Consider the following 27994-nt stretch of genomic DNA (forward strand, 5'->3'; position numbering starts at 1 on the left):
CCAGTATGGGCTTATGAAAACCAGTTTCAAAACAGCCTGATTTAGGTTTAATGTTCCCTGCAAGAAAGGCCAAGCTTGGTTCAGCTGTGTCTCAGGATGAGCAGCAGAAGTATCTTGTGACAAAGGACCCAGGTTTTCTGAGAGCAGATATAGTTTTCCTCCTTCTGGTTTACAAAAACACTCCAAGGAGCCCATATGGTGCCAAGAGGGAGGGAGCCTGCTAACACAGGGCCAGCATGCCTCAACACTTGTCTCTTTTGTAATGTGGTGGTGAGCATTGTCTTGCTAGCCATGCTTGAATGCCCAGTTATAAAAGAAGCTAAATACTGCTTTGCATATTATTACTTTGCACACATTATGGAGCTGTAAAATACTATTATAGTGAAGCTGGAGCCTGGGTCTGAAAGGATCTCTTTGGAGGGGCTGTTTCCTGGTGGGCAGAGTGCCTCCTTGGAGTCATTTTGCTCTTGAAATCCTGAGGCAGCTCAATCTCTGATACTTCTCAAGTTGCCCGCAGAGCAAACACCAAGCCATGACTGCTTTAACCACTCCAGTCCACTGAACCTTTTATCATGGGCTTCAAAACAGAATTAGTGGCAAACTCTTGGAAATCTTCACCTTCTGTGCAAGAGCACTATTACCATACTCTGGTACCTCAGTGGTCAGGTCAGGCTTTGTGCTGAGGTGGGGTCTCATTCTGGTATCAGCTCTTGCTGCCAGAGGTTTCAGTGCACAGGGGTGTTCTGCTGCTGCAACAGGTTTTTCCCAGATGATTTTTGCAAACAGTGCCTTGGGCTGCAGCAAGGAGTTTTTCTCCTCCACCTCCTGCCTTGCTAATGCACAGTGTAAGCTCTGTTGCCTTTAGCCAGCACTGATTAATTCCAGGCAAGTTTTAATATTCATGCTTTGGGTAGTCTGAAGTGAGGTTTTGCTACTCTTGCAGTATTTAAGATTACGTTTTACAAAATTAGAACGGTTATTGATTTGGGCATTTCATGATAGACCCAAAAAAAAAAAAAAATCAAAATTGCATTCCTAACAGTGCTGAGTCATTCTTTCTGTAAATTGCTTTTTTGGTTTATTTGTCATATTCAATGATTTTATTTTTATGCCTAATACATAATGTGGATTCTGCTTTTCATTGGAGTCTAAGCAAATGTAGCTGAAAATTAAAATTTCCCTTTACTACATGCAACAACTATATCACATAATCCACTAATAATTACAACTGTGGATTAATTCCAAATATATGAATTTAGAGATATGAAATGTACGTGGTATTTAGGAAGTACACAGTGGCATGAACTTGATAGTAACATTTCAAAGAAGTTCAGAAATTCAAACACGAAACAGTTGTCAAGATCTTTAAATATAGCTGCCCATCTGTAGACAACTAGATAAGGTTTTCTGCATAATTTTCTGAGAGAAAAGCCTTCAGATTGCTAGGAGCTGGAGGTTATCAGCCCATGTAAAAATGAGGCCAGTAGACCCTCAGAGGCATTTAGCTGTGTCCATCAGACACAAGCGTTTGTCCACTGTCCCTGTAGGTGATCAGTCACAGCCATCTATATAGTTCTGCTTCTTCTTCTTCTAGAGACTTTATCAAATACAGCAGATCTATTGTGATCCGATTTCTGTTTCCCATTTCTAAGCAAATTGAGCTTCCAAAAATCATATAAAATTAAGTCAGCATATGTCTTGATTTCCACAGGAATGTAAAAATCCTAGAGGTAATCTTATGATGCCAGATGGCATTGCAGCACGTGCAGATTACTTAAGTTTTCATGTGCAGCTCTCCAGTTTCCAGAGCAAGTAAGCACCATTGTCCCCTTTTACAGGTGGGGACATTTAGACACAGACTTTTCCCAAAGTCACAGAGCAGATTCATAGCACAGCCAGGACAGAATTTCACTCTCCTGAGTACTGGGAGAGCAGAGGACAGTTGAGGCTCCTCAGAAGCAGTAATGAGCCCCTGTTGCTTAGGATTCTTAATTCCATCCCTCCCAACTGCACGTGTAATTCAAGCCTACCCACAGATTTAGCAGCAGTATGATTTCTACCTGACCAGTATCTCAAAGACACATTGAGTCATGCTCCTGACAAACAATCATTGCTCAGGTTCTTACTAAATGACAGCACAGCTCAACTCTTCAGAATCCATAATGTCTCTCGGGTGCCCGGCTCAGGGATGTTGCCTTTTGCCAATGAATCAGACCCAAGGAAGCCTTTGAGACGTGCCCCATTTACTTGTGAGCACCTCGTATCTGTGCTGGTTTTCTGTAATTGTCAGATGTGGAGGAAGAGGCAAAGTCTCATTTCTTTCTAATCGTTTATGTTTTGCTTGAGCTCCCACTAATGAATTTAAAATACGCTCAGCTATAACGCAGATGCTTTCAGTACATGTGGCATGTGAGAACTGATTTCAGTGTTATAGTCTCCAGACTGGGTATTTTTAAATGACTCACGTTCTCCTGCTGGTACAATTCTTTCTATTGAATACTGCAGGTACCTGAGTTCACTGGTGAACCATCAACTCTCTCAATAAATGAAAATTACTAAAAATTAGCCAGTATAAAAAAAGCATTTAGAGATACAAAGATGAACTACAGTAATTAAATGAGGCTATATCAATGTTTTCATGGCTGTGTGTTGGTGCTCAGATATGTTTCTGTGTCACTTCCCATTTTGGTGTGGTTTTTCAGGTATGGAGCTGTGTCAGCGGGAACACTATGTGCCCTTACCACTCTGTCCCAGCAGCTGGAGAATGAAAATGCTGTCGATGTTTTCCAGGTGGCAAAGATGATAAATCTGATGCGGCCTGGAGTATTTACAGACATTGTAAGTCTTTAAGTGGAATGTGAATGGGTAGCTTACAAGGTTTTCATCTGAGACCAAAAACGTGAACTAGAGCACACTGTGTATGTTATCAAGCCCTACTGTGTCTGCTCCCAAGCAGAATTTGCATTTGGGCTTTCTTTGTGTAGTTGTCATTTTTCATAAGCCTCAAGCCCACACTGTAAGCCTCTGATTTGCAGCTAAGCTTATTTCTCATACAGTTAGGGGGCCACTATATCAGCAGCCCTAGCAGAGAAGGACCTTTTAGCTTGGCATCAACCCCCTGCCAGCCCTGTGAATTTAAACTGAACTGGGTAAACCTGGCAGGGTTTGATCTGAAGGGGTGCAGTGGGGCAGGGAGAGCTGCAGGGAGATAAAGGTTCAGCAGAGGGGCTGATTGCTCAGCAGGCACCAGAGCAGCTGCTCTGTCTCCATGTGCTTGGCTCTGCTGGGGTGAGGAAACAACCTGGGGCTGAGCTGTGGGCTCAGGTATGGTCCTGCTCTCCTGTAGTGTTTAATGATATATCAGGAATACTTTAACCTACCCAAAACTGGAATTTTGGGTTAAAGAGATTAAACTAAATTAAAAGAGCTAGTTGCTCTCTAAGTCTTTTTATTTGCTACATATAGGCTCCTAGTAATGAATATCCATGACCTTCCCTGGAAATGCCACTCACATACATTGAAAGGACTGAAATAACTTGTCTTTTCTTTTCCAGGAACAGTACCAGTTTCTGTATAAGGCAATGCTAAGCTTGGTCAGCACTAAGGAAAATGGAAATGGTCCCATGACACTGGACAAAAATGGTGCTGTAATGGGCAGTGATGAATCTGATCCCGCAGAAAGCATGGAGTCTCTTGTCTAATTGGAAACCTGAAAAGGCACTTAATTTGTAGAACTTCTGAAGACTGAGTGAACTTTTTTGAGGCCTTTTTTGCCAGACTCTAGGTTATACAATAACCCAATTACTTTTTTACACTGATAAAAGTTTTGATATTTATTTTTTGCCATTTTATGTCTTAATGGTATCCTACTGAGCATTTGCACCTCTGTTTATTTCACACAGTGAAACGCAATTTTATCTAGTTTGCACTATATGATCAGTGTTACTGCCTATAATATTCTAATACAAGACAAACCCTGATGTGACATTCCATGACAACAAACATATGCTTTTTCTGTTTTGTTTAAATGCAGTGAAGTTTTGCTAACTACAGTGATCCTCAAATCTTAGATCTTGAATGCTAGGCCAGATGGATTCTTTCTACAACAGATACTGTACCCCTTCATACCATATTTATTATTTTAATGATCACATCACAGTTTTGATAATGATATTCTGCATTCCAGTGGAGAGGATGAGCAGTGTTCATCCTTTCTTGACAAAATGTGGCAGGTGATTATTAGCTACAGTGGAGGTGTAATAGCCTTGTGGAGCAGAAACAATTATCTCTGTATTGTTTCAAATTGTTGTTTTGTACACTTACAAGCCTCAGACTTGCTTCACACGGAATATATGAACTACATACAATATAACTATAAATTAGATGCAATCCATATGTGGGACACAGTGATAGGTTTTAAATTTAGAATTCCAAAGTTTCCCCATGTATTCAGAAAAATGTCAATTTCAATTTCCAACCAGCCCTATGATGCTATGATGGGAAAGTGTTTTGGTTTTATTCTCATCAGAGCTAATTCAGTGAGAAATCTCTTTTAACCCAAAATCAGACCTGTTTTCAGATATATTGAAGGTAGCAATATTTTACATTACTAAGCTATTCAATATTTTAAACACATTAATTTCCTTACTATTTCTTGAATATGACCTCACACCTAATGGTATGTTACATGATGACAGGCGTTTCTTAATCTCATAACTGTTAGATGCCATTTTTACAGGTGTGTAATTTTCATACTTTAGTGCTAAAACATAAAGTACTGATCCATATTTACTGGTGAAGCAAACTAATAAAAAAAACTACCTATAAAGTTACACTCTCCCTCTTTTTTTTGCCAGACTAATTCTTTAGCACAAACATAGCTTATTGTGTTTTCCCTTCCACACCAATAAAATGCTTACTCCCAGATTATATAAATAATTGAATTATTGTTTGGAGCATTTAAGTATACATCCTCACTGGCTCCCTTTTCCTTTCTATTTGGTTGCAATTCAACAAGCTCAAACCCTATTTACCAAAAGAAGTAAGCACATATTTAATTCTCCTGGAAATTAAAGGTAATCACATCCTTCGTAGCTTGGCTGAGTAGGGAGGGGTTGCTGAATCTGACTTGAACAAGAAATGTGTCGTTTCAACTGTCCTGATGTTTAATGTACAGTTAAAGGCACTATCCCTTACATGTGGCATTAGTTTATTTTTATATTTCAGCTGCACAAAACATGTGCTGGAATTTTTCAGAACTTGTCAAAATGTTACAGCATGTTTTTCATTTCAATGTAAACCTGTTATTTTCTGCCACTTCATTCTTGCTGATACACAGACATTTGGCAAGGCAAACCCTACTTCTTTTGTTGGAGGGGAGGCCAGGGAGGAAGTTTAGCTGCATTTTCACAAGCAAGGGAGCTGACAGCAAACTGCTTAAAATTTTATTGAGAGTAGGTATTTTGGTTCAGAACCTCAGGAGGTACAAGCTGATATGGCCTCACTGAGCAGAGGTAGTGTGCAAACTGGTGTGTGCTAACATCTGGCCTTTTATTTTTAATGAGGTAAAGATTTCCTAGTATGGGTATAGTTGATTAATTCGACACAGAAGTATTTAAGAATTCATCAGAAACTTTTTACATAGTTACCTTTCACTTCTTAGTTTGTTGAATGTCTCCCTACAAGTGATCCAACTAACTGCTAATGCTGAACAGTGTGATACATCCATAGTTTCAGTAAGGAAATCCCATGTCCAGCACCACCTAAGCAAGAAACATGGAAAGTATTTCAAAGGATTGCTTTGTAGATTGCATCCCTTTTGCACTGGGACAGCCCAGGACTGAGGAAGGAGTCAGCTAATGTCTGGTAGGAATCAAGATTGGCTCTTCAGTCACTACACCCCAGTGAGTATTAAGTAAATTTTCAAGTACTAATGCCTGCAAGGGATGGAAGGTTTTGCAGTGTGCATTGGAGGCTGTGGCAACCCCTTCTCCCTCCTTTTTGCCCCCAGTAGTGATCCTGGGCTCAGGCAATTCTGGTTGGTAACACAAAGGGACTCTGATGAGTTGGATCAGTTCAATTTGAAGTATTTAAGTTCCTGGGGAGGTGTAGGAAGAAGTCAAGAATTCAAACCCTGACAAGAGCTAAGTGACACAAAAATTACTGAAGGCATCAAGAGGGTTGGATTTGTTCAGTACTTTCAGTTGATTACTTTTCATTTCACTGGCATGATGGAAGATAACTGTGGTTCGTGACACACTGCCTGAATATCCTTGGTTTAATCCCTTACCTTCTCACAAGTTTTAAAAACCTGTGATAGAAGGGTGTGGGGGTTGAACTTTGGTAGATGCTTGGAAATCCATGCATTTGCACGGGCGTTTTTCCACACCTGAAATACTTGCATGGGGTTTAATCCATGGGGAAACAATTTATGCTGATGTTCTATGAGTTTTCCGTGGAATTTTTTTTTTTTTAAGAGGGCTCAAGTGGTATGTTAGCAGTGCTGTGCTGACAGTCAGGTAGCCAAGGGATGGTAGTGATGCATTAGGCTTGAAGTGGCTGAAGGTAGGGACTTGCTAATGAAGGTCAGGATTAAGAGCACAGAAGAGCCAAAGCTCTCCTGCTGTAATCAGCTGTGGTTCTCCTCTCTTACATGGTTTTGCACTTCTCTCTCTGGGACTGGCAGAAGGAGTGAGTTTGTGTTCAGACATCTCCATTCTTAGAGCTCTATTTAGAGGAGCCCTGTGGATCACAACTTTGCTATTGCCACACCAACCCCCTGCCCTGCTCTAACCACTTACTGGCATTTGGTCAGGATGTCTTGGAAGCATCAGAAGTTCCCAGGCAATGTGCAAGCCTGCCAATTAAAAGAACCCAAATATATCTCCTAGCTATAAAACGCTGTTCTCAGCACCAGCCCGGAGAAATGAGGACATAAAGACTGAAGGACACGTGCATGTGTGTGCCTACAGTTAGAAAATATCATTTCTCTGTGTCTTACATATGTACCGTGCCCACAGACCATGTGAAAGACAGAAAGGCTTCTGTGTGTTGAGCCCATAGGAGCAGCCAAGCTTTCCAAGAAGGAATGCTTGGCAAGCTACTGTGTCATCTTAACAGCTGAAGTGGGTGAGAGTCCCAGCCGAATGGCTCATCCTGCAAACACTCCTGCACATGAACTTGGCATCAGCAGGCAGGTCTGAGAGAGCCAGCAGGACTGCTCAGGCATGCAGGCTGAGCGCTGCCTCCTCCGCAGGACCAAGGTCTAAAAAACATTCATTTCCAACAGTTTGTCCTTGGTATTTCCCAGTGTCTGCTTCCAAATATTAATTGAGGAAGAGGAAAAAGGAAAAATCCCCAACTCTTAAACTACTTCTTGTGTGTGACTGTTTCTGTACTGTGGGTCTGTCCTAGGTTAGTGGAGTAATTTTACAGGATCTGCAAAATTTGAGTTGTTTTTCCAGTTTTTGACTGCTTGAATTGCTTGAACCCAGAGTGATTATTAGGAGAAGAATCCTTATGACACAGCACAACTGCCTTCTTATTAGTCTTTTTTTAAGCTGATGTATTTTATTTAAAAGCTAAATAATATAGATACTGATTCTACCAAAGATACATACTACTAATTCTCAGCAAAACAAAACCAACTTAATTAAAAAAATATAGAATGTAGTTGTCTTAAAAATTTAGCAGTCTTTCTCAAATTCATCTTACAATATCAGATCTTGTGTTTTGAAGTTTATGTTCCAATGGTGCCAGTGAATTTTTATATGAAGGGAAAATGCCTATTTGTTAATCCACTGCATTGTTTTTCTTCTTTTCCTTTGTCTTTTAATTTTTTTTACAGACATAATTCAACTCTTACTGTTACCCCTTTGCTCTTCTTCTCTTTGTTGCCATTCTAACAATGTGACCTACATTGGCTTTACTTATCAAAGGAGAAGGAATGCAAAAATAAAGAGAAGGAACTCTGATGAAGAGATTTGGCCTCTACTTTGTCTTAGCTGTTAAACTGTTTTTAGTGTTTTTGTTAACTGTTTGCAAAGGGAAGCATTTTCTACAGAAGATAATTAATTTCAAGAAAAATGTCTTGAGTTTTAAGAATAAACATGTCTCCAAAAGAGGAGATAGTCAATTTTATACAATGTCACAACTCTCCAACATTTGGGGTAGTGACTCTTTTTGTTTTGTTAGAACATTTGAAACTAGCAAGCAGCCATTGTTTCTAAAGACCGAAGCATTCATGTGTACTCCTCTTTTCTTTTCCTTCATTTTTAAAATAGCAGAGTCATTAAAACTGTAAATATTTTGTTGCTTGGATAAGCATCTTCTGGGAACTTTGTATCTATGGTATATAATCATAGAATTTTATATTTTCATATAAAGCTAATTTTTTTCTAGTTTCACCTCCTTCCTAGTTCTGTGGTGGCTATGTGAATACCATTCCTTCTGTGTACCGAGGTAGTGAGACACCATCATCACACTCCAAAAAGGATTTCCACACATGTCATTTCTTTGGGGCAGTGATTGTGAAAGTTGGATTTCTTTTTTTTTATTATTATTCCATTGTCAGTGTGTGCAATAGGAATTAGACTTAGCCAGTCACTGGATACATTTGTCTCATTGATCCATTCAGGAAAAAAAAGAAAAAGAAAAAAAAATGTGGTGTTCGGTTTAGGGAAAGGGTGGGAGGGAGTATTTTGAGGGAGATTTTTTTTTTGTTCGTTTTGGTTTGGGTTTTGTTTGGGGGTTTTTTGTAACTTGAAGAATCTTCTTTTTGTTATGTTAAAACTATATCAAATCATTCTATTATAGTGTTATTTAATATGTAAATTGTATTGCTATACATAAAATAAAGTATGGTTTTTGATGTATTTACAGACTTCTTCCTTATTTGCATCAAATGCACAAACAGAACAGATGCACGAGTCAGTATTTCATTGTCCCAGGCGTGCAGGAAGAATGATGAGATCCAAGCCCTGCTTTAATTAGCTCTTGTCTTTCCAAGCAGTGCTCAGCTGGGAGCTGTCTCGCAGTCACTTGACAGTGGAGATCCCCGTTTGTTCTTAACTCTCTCTGACTCTTAGAGAGCTGCCAGTGACCCCTTCCCTCCCCATCACTGGGCTTCTCCTCCAGATTGTTGTGACCCATCAAGATCCCTTCCGGAAGGGAGATTTTCTCCATTCAGAACTGGACCTCAGAGCCTGAGCTTTCCTGCCAGCTACTTGGGGTGTGCAGTTCCTTAGGTCTTCTGGTTCACCAGCAGATGTTTGCCTGGGGGAACAGGGGCTTCCCCTGAGCCCCTCTCACCTGATCTGGCGTGAGACCCTGAATCTTCTCACTGCTCAGCCAGCCCCAGAGCTGTGGAAGAAAAAGCAAATGTGCTCATCCCCTTCTCAGGCAGACTGGAAAGGAAGGACAGATGTTATAAATCCTGTCCATAAAGCAGCAAGCACTCCCCAGGGAGTACATTAGCAGCCACCCCCCAGCTGTGGCTGAGCCAAACTCTGGCACTGTGAGGGGATGTGCCATGGATGCAAAAAACCCTCGGCAGCCCCATGTACGGCCTCCCAGGAGGGTTCTGTGTAGAGTGCATGTGTTGCTTTTGGGTTTTTTCATTGTTCTGGTGGGGAAAAACAGTAGGCTAAAAATAGGCTTGGGTTTGTGGCTACCTTTGTGTTCTGATCTGCTACCCACAGGGAGATGTGGGGGCTCAGCTGCCTGCGGTGGGGACACGGCAGCTCCTGGGCTGATGGAGCCCTCAGGACCCGGGCAGCACGGAGCCTCTCCAGCAGTACCTGATCAGGGACAAACACCATCAATAACTGGAATTGCTTGTTGATACAAAATTGCTGGTTAAAATCGATACCCTGCATGTCTGCCACCTTTTGTGTCACTGCTTTTTCACCTGCAAGGTCCGCGTTCTGGTTGACTGGAAGGAAGGGGGAGTCAGGGATGCTGTTTGGGGACTGGGATGAGTGTGATGGCACAGCCTGCAGCCTCCTGCAAAACCCTGGACATCACGGCTTCCTCCAGCCCTTTGCTCCAGGGCACTGCCTCCTGTTGCATCCCAGTTACAGCCCCATGGGCAGGCTCCTCTTGCCTTGCTGCTCAGGTAGGGAAGGTGGGAGGGCAAGGAGCTGTCATCCTGTCTGCCAGGGGCAGGCCCTGGGGGATGCTGCAGCAGCAGAAGGGTCCCAGCACCCTGCATGACTGCCAGGGGCAGGCAATGGGGTGCTGGGCACCCAGGGAAGGCTCCTCTGCCCAGCTTAGCTGCCATATCCCCACGGAGAAGCCAGCAGCCCCCTGCACCCACAGGTAGGTGAGTACATGGTGCTGTGTAACAGCAGAAAAAAGCTGATAAATACAGCTGGGCTGGATGGAACGTGTCTGAAGGATGGAGCTGATGGCAACCTGACCCCAAGTCAACATCACCTGATGAAAGAGGATGAACGCCTGCCAGGTCTACCCTGGGACCAGGTAAGGAAACCCTCCCAGCCTCCTCACAGCAGATCCCAAACTGTCTCATTTTGGGAGGGAAAACCACACAGGAAAATAATGTAACCCCCTGGAGACAGTCAGGAGGGGAGCAACAGGAATGGTCAGTGATCTGGAAATACTCAGAGCAAAAATGGGATGATCTGGGATGTAGCCTAGTGAAATGCTGGAGACGCCCTGGGAGAGGTGGGGGTGGAGGAGAACCTGTGGGGTTTGTCTCCTGGTATTTAAAACACCACTTCTAAAGGAGGATGTGTAGCCCTACATCTTCTGTAGGTATATAAGCAGAAATAGAGCCTGAACAGCCCCAAGGCAGGTAAGAGGTGGGTAGTAGGAACATTACTTAAGACAGTGATGAAATAAAGTTTTGTTTGTAGCAGCTACTTAAATCAAGGGCAGACCCTTATAGAGCCCATAAATGAAAATTTTGCATTTTCATTAGATAGGAACAGGTCTGCAGTGGAGCCCCCACCACCCTGCTTCCAGCCAAACCACCACATCTGCACACACCCCACTGGGCAGAGTTTGCTGAGGGTAATGGAATGGCTTTTCTTCTTTAATTTACTTTGCCATGAGTCGAGCTCAGCAGCAGCCCCCTGCACTGCAGACCTTTACTGTTCTGGCAGTGCTTGAGTCTTCCCAAACTGTCCTAAAGAGCAACAAAGGCAGGAGTGGAGGACAAGGGAAAAGGCAAAACCTTGGAGAAAGTACTTGGATTCTGTGCTCGTGCTGGGGAGGAGTCATGGCTGAAACACCTGTCCAGTGGAAACCTGTAGCAAGTAGTTCATTAATCCATTGGCAAAAAAGATATGATTTACCAGCACTTCTCACTACTAACAATACATCAGAATTAATTGGGGGTACCAGAAGATCCCAGCTTCTTCTGTAATAAATAGCTAATGAGTTTAGCCTTTAAGGCTTCCAGACTGCTAGCAGTCATGCTAAGCAGGCACAAATAATGACAGCATTTTTATTAAATGGACTCAAATGCCAGAAAGTGTACTTTCAAGACCTTTTGCAACATAAAAATAATTTTGATCAATGGTTTTGTCCCAGTCCTATTACTTAGCCACTTCAAGTGCCACTAAGTGCCTCATACACTGATGTGTCACCCCCACCTGCTGGCAGCTGATCACGGGTGGCTTCTGTTTCCCCTTTGCTGCCAATCAATGGTTTTGATGTCTTTCTAACTTTGTAATACTTCAAGAAGCAACACTTCACAAAGCAATCTTTCCTGACACTGCGTTCAATTAATCTGACAGTCACTGGGCTTGCTTTCCTGTTCTAAAGCTGTTAACTTCCTTATGTGTTGAAATCCTTGTTTAGGAGTTGATGCCTGCCTTGCTGGTGTTTTCTGTAATGTTTCTGAATTCTGAGAAGATTCTGAATTTCAGTTCCATGTCTCTTATAGGAGCAGTTTCCAGTGTTTCATATTTCACTGGTTTTGTGTCTGTGGGCCATGCTTTCTGTATGGCTTATAATTTCTGTCACTCCCAAATCCAAACCTTGTTGGTCGTACGTCCCGCATCGTTGCACAATACCTAATCATAAATACCTTGTTCCTGGGGAAGATCAATACTTTGATCTAGGTAGCTACTGAAAGAGAGCTTTTGAGTCAACATCAAAAGAAAGCCAGAAGGGATGTGTCTTTTGTCTTGGAAGGAGAGCATTATTGGCTGGAAGCCCAAGACTTGATAGAAGTGAGTATGGCACAAACCTCCACCAGCTGTTTTGCTGGGGTTTTATGATCTAAAATGATGGCCCATCTGAAAAATGAAGGCCAGCAGGCTCTGATTGCACAAGCTCCTGTGTAATGCCCCATTTCTGCACCATTTAGGATCCACAGGTCCCAGCTTTCTCTGGTCCATCAGTTGATGCCAGCAGCCAGGAGCAAACAGAGCAATAAAGCTCTTCCTAGAGATGAATCCCCCTAAGATGGGACCCAGAGTTCCTCCCTGCACCAGGGAGGCCCAAACTGCCTGCCCCATCTCCTTGTGCTGTTATGGGGTGTGTGACAGCTCCAGCAACTGCTTGGGTGGAAAAAGGCAGCAACATCTGAGCAGCCCCAGTCTCTAGTGGTTTATGCCAGTTTCAAGCTGGGTAATCAGGAGGCTTTCCTGAGGAGGGGACACAGATGGAGACTTGGCAGTCTGTTAGAGTAAGAAATCAGATTGCCACAGTGTCACTTCTGGGGGTCAGCATGTTCTCATCCATTGGTTGAGGCCCTTCCTTCACACAGCCCTTCAGTGAGGAAGGAAATAGTAGTGACAATCCTATTCTTTGCCTCGCTGAGAAGGAAAAGAGAGGGGAGAGCTGATGAGCTTGATTGGGGAATAAAAGATCTTTACCATTCTGTCAGCCAGTGCATGAGAGGAACATGAGCTCTTAAAGGAAGCCTGGATGTTTTCTCTCTGCAGAGGTTCCTACGTGCCATATATGAGGGATGGAATAGGTTTGTCCTGCATTTAATACATAGATGAGCACTTTTCTGTAACAAGGTGCTTATCAGGTTTAATCAGCAGACGATCAAGAAAAACAGCAAGCCATACAAAACCAATAAATTGAGGCTTTCATTACATGCAGCCTGATGGGACCATCAGCACCACACAGCTTCACCCTCCAGGAACTTTTCCTAACAATGTCAAATCAATAACAGTGTTGGCTCAGTATCAGAACTGTTGGATGAACTCTGAGTCTGATCATCACGAGAACATTCTGATTCAAAGCTCTGGTTTTAATTTGGAATATCCTTTAATATAACTAAATTAAATATAATTTAATTTGTGACATTGTCAATTGACATTTTCAGAGAATATCAGGGTGCAGAACACCGGGTGTGTTCAAATGCCAGGGGTGTTAACTGTGACCAAAACAAGATATTGGCTGTTGTAGCTGCATAAGAACAGGTGACACAGACTAAAAGGGTTAAGCTATTTAACACTTTATTTCATTATGTATGGAAAGGTTATCACACCTTGCAACCAGCAAAGAATGTCCTTAGTTTTACTTAATACTCTCCTTCAAGCTGAAAATCACCATTATTGGAAAGAAAAAAAAAATCTTAAAACTCTTAAAAGTTCAATAACCTAGGTTATGAAAGGCTCTGCCTTCTGAATTTTAGTGCTTTAAAAAAGCTTCCTTGTTACTTAAATCCAATTTTCTAGATAGCTTCTTACTTTGAGCCTGCTAGACATACTTTATGACTTTGCCTGAAAGTCTCCTAGTGACCTGTAAATTGATTGCAGCCTGTGAAATTGGCCATAAGTAAATCTTTGCTCTTTTCCTTTCTTTCTTTCTTTTTTTTTTCCTGTTCCTATTTTCTTTTCTTATTCTGAAATAAAAGGATTCAGGTGGCTTGTCTACTATGAGGCACCCTGTATGTGCTTCAGAAATGCTACTGACCTCTTGCAATGCTTTGGCTGCAGAATCTGTAAGTTATTATATAATATGGTAAGTTATTATGAAGCTAGAATGACTGTGTTCATTGGTAATGCCACTCTGTAACAAAAAACCTTAAGTTTTTTCTCTCAATCTTTGTTTTTTGTCATCACAAGTACATTTGCAAGAGGCAGGGGTTTATTCATCAGGTAGTTTTACATATTTTGTAGTAGTTTCTGTGTTCTCTAACTGGAAAGAAGGAGGTACCCCACAAACACCTTTTTGGTTTCATGCAGGATATCAGTACAAAGAGTTTTTTATTTGTTTATCTCATTCTTTGTGTTTACAATCTGCATGTGTTAAAGTATGTCCTGCATCTTTCTTGCACTGGAACAACTCCTCAATAGCAGAGTGCCACTTCCAGCTCTCTGCAACACTCACCCAGTGAACCAGAACATTTTATGACTGTGTAGGAAGAGTAACTGGTTCAAATTAACCTGGTCAGATGAGCAGAGCTCTGTCACAACAAAGTTTTCTCTATCTGCCAAAATTCTCTTCCTAATTGCCCAGTTTGAGTCACGGGCACCTGATCAGCCAGGGCTCAGCATCTTCCAGTCCCCAGCAAAGATCAATGACTGGGCTCTGATTCATCAGCTTTAATAGTTTCTGAAACACATTGTTCTGCTGGTAGTCACAGGAATTGGGAAGATCAAGTACGTAGCTGGCAAAAACATATATTAAGTATGACAAAAAAAAAAAAAAAAAAAGACAAGTGAAAAGAGCACAGTGATTTAATACAAATGGCACAAAGTTGTTCAAATTACACTGAAGTTCACAAATAAGGGATATTAGTAGTTCCCTCTCACCCCCACTTTTTATGCCCTTACTTCTTTCAGATGATCCCTGTTTTCATGCTTCTGCTGATGCTTGTAACAGGGAGGAAACCATGTTCCACAGTATGATAAAGCTCATTTTGCCAATTAGCTCAGATATGTGGCACAATGCTGACCCAGTCCAAAGCGCTCCTGGTGGTTTCCAGGTTGTTGAAAAAAATTATTTTGGGGAAGCTGTACCCCCAAAGTCTTTACACCAGATGAGGGAAGTCTGCCTTCTCACAACTGGCATAAACCCCCCCACTCTGGCTGCTCTGACCAGATATCTATTTTTAACAGGCACTTAATCACAGCCTTGGCAATTAACAGCCCCGAGTGGGGTTGACTTCTCCTTGAGCCCAGAGCTACACCTGCCCAAATTTTGTGCTTCAATCATCTCTCACACTCTTTTCTTCCTCAGACTATATAGTGGTCCCTTTCCAAAACAGACAGCAAAGTCCCATTACCTTTTTTCCTGATTAGTAAGTCCAAAAAGTGCTTCCCAAAAGGTAATAGTAACTTTGGCAACTGGATTCCTAGATATTGAAGCTCTTATTTCACATTCTGCCTGTGCTTACAGATACTTCAGTCTTTACTGATTACCCTGATTATCCTTTCTAGGCAGCATGATGCATTAACTTTCCATATAACTAATCTTCCTGTTTGGTTCTTTACTCAGAAAAAAACCCCATGTTTGAATGAGATTTCAGCACTCTGAACTGCTGATTTCTGCTGCATGCCACAGTCCTTGTTTTGCATCAGCTGGACACACCCAAAGAACCCTCCAAACCAAGAGGTCTTGCTTTTAACACAATCACTGTTGTACTGGGAGGAGGAGAGCCTTTAAATTTTTCAGACTAGTTCCAAGAGTAAACTTATTAAAGCTATTTTCCACTGTGCAAGAAAGCTACCTGATGATGATATTGTTCCTGCCTTTAAACTAATTTTATTTCAACATGGTACATCTGCAGTCATCATAATCCTATTGTTGCATGTTATTCCCAGTGTAATGAATGCAAATGCTATTGCTTGGGGGAAGGGTTCACAGGTGGGTTTTTTTTTAGGCTTGAGTTTTTTCCTGTTTAATTTTATCTACTGCTATAATATCAGAAGATAAGCCAATTTCTTCACTAAAATCCCTCTTATCCATTCCTTTCTTGACTCCAGTTCCCAGTGAAGGATACAAGGTACCATGCAATGTGGAGAAAGAGCTACAGCTATTCTGCTGAAGGCTGCATCCACACTGCTAAGGGTCTGTCCCAGCCATTGAGCAGAGCAGGCAGCATCCTTGCAGCTCAGCTTCTCACAACAGATGAAAATATAGATGTGTATATGTAGCTGTAAAGCTATAGAGGCAGCTTCTCCACACTGTTTGGGAAATGAAGACACTAAATCCCTAGGGTGGCACCTCCACAGTGTGGTCTTCCTGAGCTGAATGGCAGCAGACCTCCAGGTAAAAGAATTCTAGATGGTTTATTTTTACTTTTAATGTCTTACTGGATTTTAAAGTATTGTTTTCAACTTGTGTAAAGGAGGATGATGCTCAGTTTCACACCATGACATTCCAACTACTATATCTTATGCTATCGCACAAAAGCACTACTTTGAGTCCCAGACTTGAGGCAATTTAGAAGGTAATGAGCTCCAGAGAGTGGGATTTTAGCCTTTCTGCACTTCCAGTTTTTGTGTTAAGCGAAAAGCCCCAAAGTCTTTCTCAGATACCCAAGTGACCCTGAGGTCCAAGGTGGGCATGGGGTACTTAGGGACCAAGTTAGCACAGGAGGCCACTGCCCCACTTAGATACCCACCCAGAGCTGGGGGATGTGATTTGATTGCAATTGAATTGTTGTTGTAGGGGGTGACTTCCTGAGGATGTCAGCTCTGTGGAACCCAGCATAGAGATGCTCTGTGCACTGCTCTAACAAACTGTTCTTGAAACCATTATTGCCTCTGCCAAGCTCAAACCCTGAGCTTCCTAACAATGCAGCAGTAGAAAGAAAACAAATTTCTCTCTCTCCTCACACCTGAGTAGTATCTGACACTTTTTCTGTTTACAGAAGGATCTTGACAAGCCTAAGCAAGTGCTGAAAGACAAAATAGTATTAAAAAGTGATACTATATGCCCATTACTGCCATGTTTTGTATTAAACTTCCTCTTATAATAGTTAGTAAAAATTAATAGATATTTTCACAAATAGGTCTCAGTTGTTATAGGTGATTACAGAGTTCAGCAGGTTGATTATTACTGCAATAGAGCATTATCTGCTGATGAGCTTGTAACCCATGTTATTCTTACATGTTAGGTGCTCGTTTCATCTATTAAATATTTATACACTAACTTCATTATAACATTGTAGAATGTATGGACTGCAACGGATCACAGCACCAATAGGCAGTACTCAAGGACTAAGAAGTTTCTCTGCAGTTAATCCCAGCTTCATTGTGCATTCCTCATTTAGATTTTATCACACACTGTTGATATTCTGGAGGCTTCCACTTCTTCCTAGGACATGGTGATCAATAATCCATGTCCTGCATTTCCTGACATGGCAACTGATGCCTGTAACAGAAGCTTAGCTCTTGCCATTGTATCAGCATACACAGTTTTAGAAACAAGGCCAAGCACTTGCTTAGAATCTTCAGAGTCAAATTGGGCTCTACACAGGTTTGTGGAGCTGAGCACAGTGGTGAACCCACAGTGATGGCCATCTCTGCTCTCATCCCCATCTCTGAGCTGGTATCTTCAGCCCTCCTTTCACAGGAGTTCGGTCTTGAGACTGAAGATACAGCTTCCCCAGTGCACTACACTGTGTTTCCTGGCTGTGTCAGCCGTGCTCTTAATACATCTGTTCCACTGAAATGGCCACAATATAAAGCATTTAGCCTACAAGCAGAAGCATTGCTGTAAAATGGCTGGAGAGACTGCCAAAAAAGCACTGGTAGTTCTTTTCCTGATTTGTATGTACAGAAGATAGCTGGGGAAAAAGGTGGTTTGTGCTCAAGTCTTTAATTTTTCACAACAGTCCCTTTCCAGGACTATCTAAATATCAAGCCAACTTTTTTTTTTACAAAATCCTCTGTACTTGGATGGGTTTTTTGCCAGTTGTCCCTCACAGGGTGGAATGCAAACACTGACAAATGTGAGTGCTCAGCTGCAGTATCTGACTTTGTGAACATTAATAACAAAGCTGGAAAGAGTGGATTGTTCACAAAGTGAGTAGCATAGTAATTCATGATGCACACATGCTTCTTAAAATCCATTTTTTCTGAATTCATGACAGCACACCTTTCCTTGGAGCCCCTTCAGGCAGAAGACACTCTCAGGATACCCAGGAAGAGCAGCTGGTCTGGGCAGATTCACAAGGCAAAAATCTGGGCTTTGCAGAACCCACTGACAAAGTTCATTTTGACTTTAGTGGAGCCAAGATTTTACTGTCACCTTATCACTAAATCTCTTGGCTTTCAGCATTACTGCATATTTTCCTGAGCAATTTTAGGCATATCTATTTCAGTCCTCTGACAAAGATATTTATGATGAAGAATAATTATTCTGTGGTAGTAGTGTCTTGGGACCTGAGGTGTGGACCCATGTGTATCATCAGTAGCAATGTGTGGATGCATAATAAAGAGACAGGCTTGCTCTTGATTTATGGATGGTGCTCTTTACCTCCTCCTCAGACATTTATGTGCAGGAGTTCAAACTGAGGAGTAAACACAAAGATGTGGATATGATCATCTGGTCCAGGCTGTGAATCATCTGCAGCCAGTCAGAGTCTGGTAAGAATTAATGTGTATTCAGCTTTATCACTTTCCTTGGATGTCCTCTGGTGCCCTTTCTTAGAGACAGGATACAGTATGAATATTCCTACACTCCCAGTAATTTAGGTTTTACTGCCTTTGTTACATTGGGAGGATCAGTCTGGAACATCAATAGCGTTGTGGCAAACATCTGAATCCTACACCTTGAGTGCAAATGGATGGTATTTCCTAAAGTACTTTTCTGTTGTGAGCCTTATTTTTCCTGAGCTACAAATGAGACTTTTTGTAGAACATTTTGACAGTGTAAAGAGAATTATGCAATTCCAATGTAATGTTTCTGCTGAGATTAATCTGTTTTTTGGATATGTATTTTGGCCTAGAAAGCAGTTAGTAATCAAAATGCCTTTTAGAAATTTTACTCTAAGTAAACAAATAATTTTCCAAGCCACATTTACTGTAAATCTCAGTCTTGTGGCTGTGAGATCTTTCATTGTCTCTCTTCCTCCTCATGCCTCCATATCATGCTGAGTCATTTTCTAAAACTAATAAATTGCTTTTCTATGAGCAAGTGAAAGAAATCTAGACACAAAGTACACTAGGAAGATGATGAGAAGAAAGGCCCATGTTATCATAACTTCTCATTCTTCCAAGGGTTGGATTTATTCATAGTCTTGTCAAGCATAAGCAATGAGACCAAACAATCACCTTCCATAAATTATAGGGGAAAAGAAATCCTTTTTTTTTCTCTCAGAATTTAAGTAGCTTTTCAAATACAGAGTTTGATAAAGAATAATTCCTTATACGGGGTTACTTACCAGGCTGAGACAGGACCACTTAGGTTCTGTGGTAAAAGTAGCTTGGAAGAACAGGACAGGGAGTGCAAAACAGGTGAAAAGCACATCCTTGGATGGATCTTTCCTTTCTGCCCTAAACACTAGCCATCGATGCTCTCTTACCTAAGAGGAGCAAATAGGAAATTTTTCAGTAGTTGCTGGTTCCAGTACATGGTGAGAACTGATACTGCCACTCAGCCTGAGGTCACAGACTCAGCTATGCAGAATCTCACTGAGGAATAGGGCTGCTTCATTTGTGGTCCTAAATCCTAAATCTTGTTGCACATTGTAGTGGTGGCTGTTGGTCTTTAAGGTTTGCTTCCCTTGTTTTGTGTGTTATGGAGAGCACAAGTAAGGATGAAGACCAGTACGTTGTTTTTATCACACCCACAGACACGAGCGTGAGATGGTGTGGAATGACAAAGTGGATCACCAGCTGCTGGTCAGCATAGGTAGTGAGTGTTGGAGTGGGGATCTTACAGCCTTACTTCTTTTCTCTGAGTAGCTATCTATTCTCACAAAACTTTTAGAGCTGCAGCATCTTTGGGACAAGAAACCTTGGTGCTGAATGTAACTACAGCAGGTCAACTTCAAAAGTTACTGAAAAAAGAGACATGAAAGATATGTGCATGACGTGTGCATGGCTGTACAGCTTTTGCCATGTCCATTTTCAGAAACTGAAGCTGTAGCCACCAACTAACATACCTCTGTGTCAGGCTTTAATGAAGAAAATAAACTATACTGCCTAATTAATGAAATGTTCTCGTTTCTTGTAATGTATTTCTTTTCTCCTGCTCCTTTTCTGCACTTGCTGCTTCATCTTTCCAAAGAAAACCTCCTTTTGCTACATTACTTCCAAGCCAAAACATAAATGACAGAAAACCAAGTGTGGAGCTTTTCATGTGAATGGCAGTGCTGACATTTTTACCCAGTTATTTTAAAGCCTGGACTCTACAGTGCTGTCCATAACTCTGATCACAAATAGAGCCCTACTCAGTAAAGTCAAAGACAGTCAGTTGGGCAAGAAAACCTGAGATTGTTGTTAGGAATTGCTGTTATTATAATATTTTAAACTGACAGCATTTGAAAATCAACTTGAAAGCTAAAATTGAAATTCACCTGCCTCCCTGTGCCTCAGGCTATGAAATAGGTTCAGACAGCCATCTACAAATAACTTCATGTAGGACTTTGTAATATAAAGCTCGTAGTGAGATCACAGCAGATAGAAGTTTACATTAGGAAGCCTACACACACAGAAAGATCTTCACAGCACAGAGATATTTTGTTTAAAACATTCTCCTTCCAATGTGGGAATGGTGTAGCAATACTCCATACACCTACACTGGTGTCAAGCTGGCTTGGCAGGCAAAGCCAAGCAGACTGCACAAGTTCTACATTAGATGGTTAATTGTTGATTTTCCCTCTGTAATGCTGTTCACAGTCAGAGGCATAAAGCAGCAGGTGACTTGGAGTTTTGATTTCCAATTTTTTCTCTCTAAGCCAACCAGCAGCCCGTTACAGTATTGATGCCTGTGACATGATTCTGGAATTCCAGCAGCACCCAGGAGAACGTGGAGGCTGTGAAAGACTTCCTACTGGAAGGTTCTGCCCTCTGAAGAGCCAGCAGACAGCCGTGTCCCAGTCTCCCAGACACACTGAGCAAGGTCTATGTTAAAATTAATTCTTGGTCTCCTTCCCCCTACTCTTTCTGGGAGAATGTTCTTGGAGCTGATTTGTTGGATGCTTAAGCAATTTCCTCAAATTCAAGAGAAGATTTATTCATTACATCCATTCCTTCTGCTGCTAGTTCTTTTTTATTAAAGAACTTGTTTTTCTCTGATGTTAACAGAACTTACATATTTGTAGAAAACAATCAGATTCCTGCTTCTTTTCAATTCTTGCTTCTCTTTTGATAAATAAGCCAAGTCTTTTAATCTCTTCTCACAATCCAGTCTTGCTCCACTATGTTGATCATCCCAAAAGCTTTTTAAATACCTCTTAATTTTTGTTGAACTCAGGTGACCAGAAACACACTAGAACCATCACAGCTGGTCAAATAAGTAGAAGGATCCATAAAGGGTTAGCAAGGAGCTTGGGCTACAATTCTCTCAAAATGAAAGAGGGGTGAGGTAGTTCATGTTTTCCTCTATTTTCTGGTTATGAGTAAACCTGAGAAGGGGTTTAAATGGAAGGATAGAGTAAGTGCTGTAGTTTGGGATTAGTGCAGATTGTTTGTGTCCCTTGGAAGTATTAATTAATTAAATTTTTATACTACTTAGATAACCCTTGCCTCTCTCTGCTCCCATTCATCCACGCAAAGCAAATATGATGCATTGCTATTTATTCTTTATACAGTGTTACAAAGCAAAGTCAATTCATTTTATGACACAGGGCTTGAGATATTTGGATTCTGTTTGCTTTTCTTAGGTTTATGTGACCATGCTGCTTGCTCCTCTGCTGTTAGCATGGTTATTAATGTTCTAAGGTTTTGTTACATGCTGTTTACATTCGTTCATTCGAACTTTAAAACGTCCTGCAGACCATTATTTATCAAAACAGTATTTTGTGTTTTTCGAAAAATTGAATACTTCTCCTTAAAAATAAAACAACACAAACCACCAGATTTCATAGATGCAAAATAGAGGGAAGAGATTAGTGAAAAAAAGGATATTTGCATATCTTTAAAAATCTTCCATAAAAGCTACTTTGGAGAGCATTAATTTCTGGTTACCTAAGATGCCCTTTTTTATTCTTTTTTTAAAGCAGTGCTTAAGGGCACAACTTAAAATTATTTAAATTGCAGTTCTGAGCACTCAGATACTCTGAAAATCACACCCTACATGGGTAAGGTCAGTCTTTTCCCCTGAATGAACACTTAAGAAAACATTGGCTTTAAGTGAGTCAGTTCAGACAAGGAATCCACCCTGACAGAGGCAAGAAGAGAATTTGGGTTTTCTGACTGACTGATCAAATGACTCGACTGTGCTATCACCAAGGAAAGAGAGTTTAAAGAATGACTCTGAAAGGTTATTTTCCCTGAATTGCTGAGTACATAAAATGTGTTGAAAGAAAGGGTAAAACTTCCTGAAAGGGTTTAGAAATGGTTATATGTATAATCTGTTGTGGTAGGATTTTTCAAGCCCAGTGTTCAGTGAAGCTAGACTGACAAATTTATTATAGTTATAAGGCTGAGAAACCTATTAGAAGAAATATAATAGAAGGTACATTTTTGTGAAGCTTTAATACAAACTGAAGCTATTCAACAAAAGACTAAATTTTGTAAGGGGGGAAAAGTCATTTATTAAATCTTTCTAAAAAGATTGACTGACCTTTCTTTAAAAAGAGTGGGGTTTTTCTAGAAAAATGAAAAACTCAACCTTCATAACAACGACCTAGTAAAAGGGTTTATTAGAAACTGTCTTCCTGTGCAAGTTCAGTTATTTTTATTGTCAATAATCGTTGGTTTTATGCAATAAGAGAAGCATTGTTGCCTCTCTAATTTCTCTTAGGGATTGAAGAAACTCACAATAAAAGCATTCAAAGTCTAAACTGAAATAAAAAATAGAACACTCCTGCTCAGGTTTGTACAGCAAAAACCAGAGACTATGGGCTAAAAGTTCAGTTTATAATGAAACTGTGCCAGAACTGTGAAGGTGGTGTTATTTCTTCTACCTCTGCTTACAGTAAAAGTCAAGCTATTAATATCAGGCATCTTGACAGTCACATAAATGCATATATTAAAATTTTAAGTACGTTTTGCTTCTGTAGCTGTATCATCGTCATTATGAATCAAGAAAATTTTCCTGTAAAACCAGATGGCAATAACATTACTTACACTGGATAAAAGTCACACAGCCAGTGTAAATGGACTGAAGATGGTGTCTACCATCATCTCTGAGCAAGAGCAGACACTAAGTTAAATAGTCTAGTCTGCTCCAAGGGGTATGGGGAAGCAGCTGGAAGACTGTTTAAATCACCACTGGATGGATGCACTTGCAGGCCCTGACTTGCTCCTCAGTAAATCTGCTCCTATTTCAAACAGGAATCCAGCCAAAGCTGACAGGCCTCCTGTCCAAGTGGCAAGGTCAGTCTTGATGGAGTCCAGTGAACTTTTAATTCTGTCCCCGTGGTTCACAGGCATCTTGTTGTTCTCTGGAGGAGCAGCTTCTCTCTCAGTGCCCAAGGAAAGACAGGTGTAGTTGATACAGGTAAGTGAAGTGCTGCTTGTGAGATCAGAGCTGAGCACACCCATCTGACACTGGGTAAAAACGAACTGAGAACAGTGGTTCTCCAAGTGTTTGGTTTTATTTCATTTCCTGTCTTCAGTTTAGGGAAAACAGAAAAAGGAAGTTGTTTGAAATAAAGCTGTAATTTAATATCCTTACACAATGAGACTCAATTAGACTTACACTAATTACTGTAAATGCTTTTTATAATTACTTGTAAAACATTCCACTACCTGTACTTCTGTTCAAGTCAGCCAAGGCCTGTGGATTTTTATCTATTTGTTTTCAAGAGAAGGCTTCTTGTTATTACTCAAGGGCTGAACTACTTTATTGAAATCTCCAAAAAGAAGTTCTATGCCATCGAAACTACTGACAGAAAACACCTGTTAGGGCTTGACTATACTGAATGGGTCTATCAGGAAACTGCTGTTTGTATTTCACAGCTGTATCTACTACCTGGAAAACCTACTTCAGAACCTAAAAGGATCTTTCCTAAAAAAAACAAAAAACAAAAACCAAAAGTTGAATACTGAATTTCTTAATTTAGCTCTATTTATCAAGTTTTTATCTCTGCTTGAAGCATAAAGACCTTCTCTTCCTTACACCATTCTATCACAGTCATTATTTTTTGCTTTTTACTGGACAGAATTTGGCCTGGCCCAATCCCCTGTTTTGTGGATTCTTTCACAGGAACACAAACCAGCTGGAATTCCACCACCTCTGTGCCCTCAGGTTCATCTTTTTCCCACAGGTGTTTCACCTCTTGTTCTGAACTTGGCCCAACTGTCTCTAATTTGGCCAATTAGTTTTGCACCAGCTGATGGGTTTTTCAGCCCCCCTCAGCAGCTCAGATCAATTCTGTTGATTGGGTTGTGGTTCACCTGAAACAGGTCTCCTGCTGGCTGGGGGCAAGTCCAACAAGCAGACACAGATTCTTCCCATTGGTTTTTCCAAGCACATCAGGGATTTTCTTGCACCAAAGCAAATTCCACCCATTTCACTCCTTCCCACACCAAACACACATCTTCAAATAATGAAATGCAAATGCAGATACATGTTGTTGGGGCATCCTGCCATTTATCAGCTTCAGTCTTACAACCACAGAGAAGACAGCTGTTTGTAATCCTGAGCATGGATCTGCATGGGATGTGCCAGCAGTAATGTTGAGACCAGCTCCCCAAATATGATGGGAAACAGGAACCAGAGGTCTGGTTTTCCATTTTCTAGGTTTGATGCTTTATTAGCTTGCTCCTGCACTGGGAGGGCATTTCCTTGCACACCTTTGCCTTCTAGCTTGTAATTTAAATCAGCTTTGCAGGGGGCTGGTGCAGTTGATTGAAATGCTGCTGATGACTTCTGCAGCTGATAGGAAAAACTGCCAGGACTCGGGGTGATGGCCACAAGCTGCTCTGATGGGATTTCATGGTTCTTAGAATAGCTTGTGGGCCTGGGACATTTTACCAATTTTCCCACTTAAGAAATGTTTATGAAGAGATAAACTTCAGCCCTCCAAGTGGATATTAAGCTACTACAGCACTACAGATGTGCCTTCAAAAGGTAAGGAAAGAAGAGGAAAGCAAAGCAATTAGGAAAAAAACATGGGGTTTTTTTTTGTTTTTAATTTTTTAAAATTGAAGTGGCTTCATATTAAAAAATGCCTCTCAATGTTTTCCTTTTAAAATACTCGTTTTAAAATCCCAATAGATAAAAACATTTCATTTTTTAAAAACTGACATATGGCAAAAATTGGTACCAGTAAATAAAAGCACATAAAGCTAAATTGCAGCATTCTAAATGTTAGTAAAAATGACAAAATAAAATAGTAGCTATATAAACTAGGCACAGGTGTGTAGCATATTACAAGCAAAAAACATATCTTGCAATTATAAGCCAACAGTATTTATTTCACTTGTCTGTAATTACATTTTATACATGTTTGTTTAGTAATATCAATCCAAGACATCATTTTGAGGATATAATTAACTGCATGTTCGAACAGAATGTGTTTGACTGGCTTTGTGTGTTGCAAGTTTTAGAAGTCTTTGTTAGCTGTGTTTAAGTGCCACCTAGTGTCACAATTCAGCCATTCTGCGCGGAAAACCCTCGTCTCCTGAAAAAAAAACAACCAAATTGCGGGGTTCCGAGAAACCCAGAGTCCTGATGCTCACACTTCAGCGCTAAGAATAAATCCTTAATCACTAGTGAGGTACTCACGGAGTACATGATCTCCCACAGAATACTTCTAGTAGGCTGCGACCAAGCAACAGAGAGGTGTTAGTGTGCAGTCATCTCAGGACAGCTGGGGGGTAAACACAGATCTCAGGGGCTCACTTGCAGGAATCTTGTTTTTCAGATTTTTGCAGCAGTGATCCAACATTATATTCACACAAAGACAGAAATATTTAATGAAGACACACGTCTATTTAAACAATATATTTCTTTTTCTGTAAGATGCACAATGTAACTGGAAACTGGGAGGATGATGGCAAACAACATAATTTGTTGAGCACACTATAATGAGATGCCAGTGCATTAAGATACCCAGAGAAGGCCTTTCCTCATGTAGGTGACTGATATCTCGAAAGCCTGGTTTCTGCAATGACCCTTTCTGACTTTTTTGTGGGTACTTTGCAGGTACAAGGAACCATCTATTCAAAACAGCCTGCTTTGGGGGATTTCTGGCTCTTACTATCAGTCTTTTTTTAAAACAAAACAATTTAACGCTTCTCTTCATCACAAGCTGGGGACTGATCTAGGTTAGGTTGCTCTTCTAACAAAAAAAAAAGAACATTAATACTGAAAAAAGTAAATGCAGAGTTTATAGCTCATTAACTATGGACTTAAAATTTCATCCAGTGTCACACAAAGCAGTCATTGAAAAGTTATGGTTTCCATCCTGCCTCTGTTTCTGCAACACTGAACAACTGATGGTGTCTGTAGCTCAACTAAAATGCTCTTTATAGTCCCTCCACAAATGGTATATATAATGGTCTACGTAAACCAAACTTCAATTTGTCTCTGTTCTTTCTGAAATTCATTAAACACTACAAGAAAGATCACTGCCACTAAAAAGAACTGCTGTGGCTCGAAGTAGAGAATGCAAAACACTTAGGCTCTCTGTAAAATTTAGTGAGACTGTAACTATCAGCTTTTCACACCATTAGAAATAACGATAAACTCCTATTTCTCTCTATCATTTTTTTCCATTTATTGGAAAGCCTTGGTAAAATCAGAAAAAAAATGAAAAATTGTAACTACTATTTATCCTGGCTGCAGGGGTAAGCTGACACAAGTATGTTTAAAAATGTCTACTTAATTATATGTCATAAAGTGAATTAATGTGAATTTGTTGCAGAAATGTAAAATCAGAGAATGGAAAAAATGGAAAAGATAAAGAGTTGAAGAATCACAAGAAAAAACTTGTGATCAGCAGTAAGAGAGGCTTATGATGAGGCACCATAAACACCAGGATCAGAGAATATTCAGAAACAAAGCAGAGAAGACAAGTTCTTTCAGATCAGCTTTTAGAAAGCACCTGCAGCTGACATGTGTGAATCTATCAGGCAACAGTGAAGAAAAGCTAACTTTCAGCTAGCTGTATTTGGCTTAGAATTGTTTGGGGTTTATTTCCTGCAAAGGACAATACATTCACAAAAAGTGGATTAATTTGTGGCTTCTTTTAAAGAACGTTTTGACAAATGCTTTAACATGAAGGACTTGAGTCACCCTCTAATTTTTCACCTTTTCAGGCCTGGAGGTAATTCCTCTCTCTAACATCAGGGTAAGATCACAGCACAGGGATTGCAGACTCGTGTGGGCAGTCTGCCTGGCAGTCACAATACACTTCCCGTGCCAAAACTGTAATTCTGTGCCTTCTGCAGGACAAGTAACAATTGGCATGGAATGTAAGCCTACATCACTAGAGAACAGGATGGCACTGGGATGAGGAGACTCTGGAATGGAGACTCAGGCAATGCCAGCCCTCAGCAACAGCTCAGCATCACTCAGAGTGCATTCACACAACGTTTTGCTTGAAGGTAACCTTAAGGGTCATCAAAGTCCAAATGTTAACCGAGCACATGGCCAAGTCTGCCACTAAAACAGGTCTGTCAGTACATCATTTCCACAGTTTTTAAATCCCTCCAGGGATGGTGACTCCACCACCACCCTGGGCAGCCTTTCAGTGCTTAACAAGCCCTTCCAGGATGAAATTTTCCTAAGCTTTCTAAATTCCTAAATTCAATCTAAACCAGCCCTGGTGCAGCCTGAGGCCATCTCCCCTTGTTCTGTCGTTTGTGACTTGGGAGTAGAGACCAACTCCCACCTCCCAACGACCTCCTTTCAGGTGGTTGTTGAGAGTGGTTGAGGTCTCCTTTTAGCCTCCTTTTTTCTAGACTAAACAACCCCAATTCCCTCAGTGTCTCCTTGT

The 27994-nt window shown here is 40.8% G+C and overlaps 1 protein-coding gene and 1 long non-coding RNA gene across 2 annotated transcripts in view; one reads left to right on the forward strand and one right to left on the reverse strand.

Annotated features, from left to right (window-relative positions):
- Positions 1 to 8873, forward strand: part of PTPRG (protein tyrosine phosphatase receptor type G) — a 392351-nt gene extending 383478 nt beyond the window's left edge. Inside the window, 2 exon segments of the mRNA XM_030458295.1 lie at positions 2703 to 2838; positions 3555 to 8873. Of these exon segments, the coding sequence (XP_030314155.1) occupies positions 2703 to 2838; positions 3555 to 3701 (283 nt within the window). The 3' untranslated portion in view covers positions 3702 to 8873.
- Positions 8874 to 10093: 1220 nt separating this feature from the next.
- LOC115599031 lies at positions 10094 to 27966 on the reverse strand. The gene is made up of 3 exons (XR_003988094.1): positions 27866 to 27966; positions 20435 to 20441; positions 10094 to 10106 (listed from the first exon to the last, which is right to left on the reverse strand). It is a non-coding gene; the product is annotated as an uncharacterized LOC115599031 (long non-coding RNA).
- Between the last annotated feature and the right edge of the window lie 28 nt (positions 27967 to 27994).

This window comes from Calypte anna, chromosome 12 (assembly GCF_003957555.1).
Source record: "Calypte anna isolate BGI_N300 chromosome 12, bCalAnn1_v1.p, whole genome shotgun sequence".
Classification (NCBI taxonomy): Eukaryota; Metazoa; Chordata; class Aves; order Apodiformes; family Trochilidae; genus Calypte; species Calypte anna.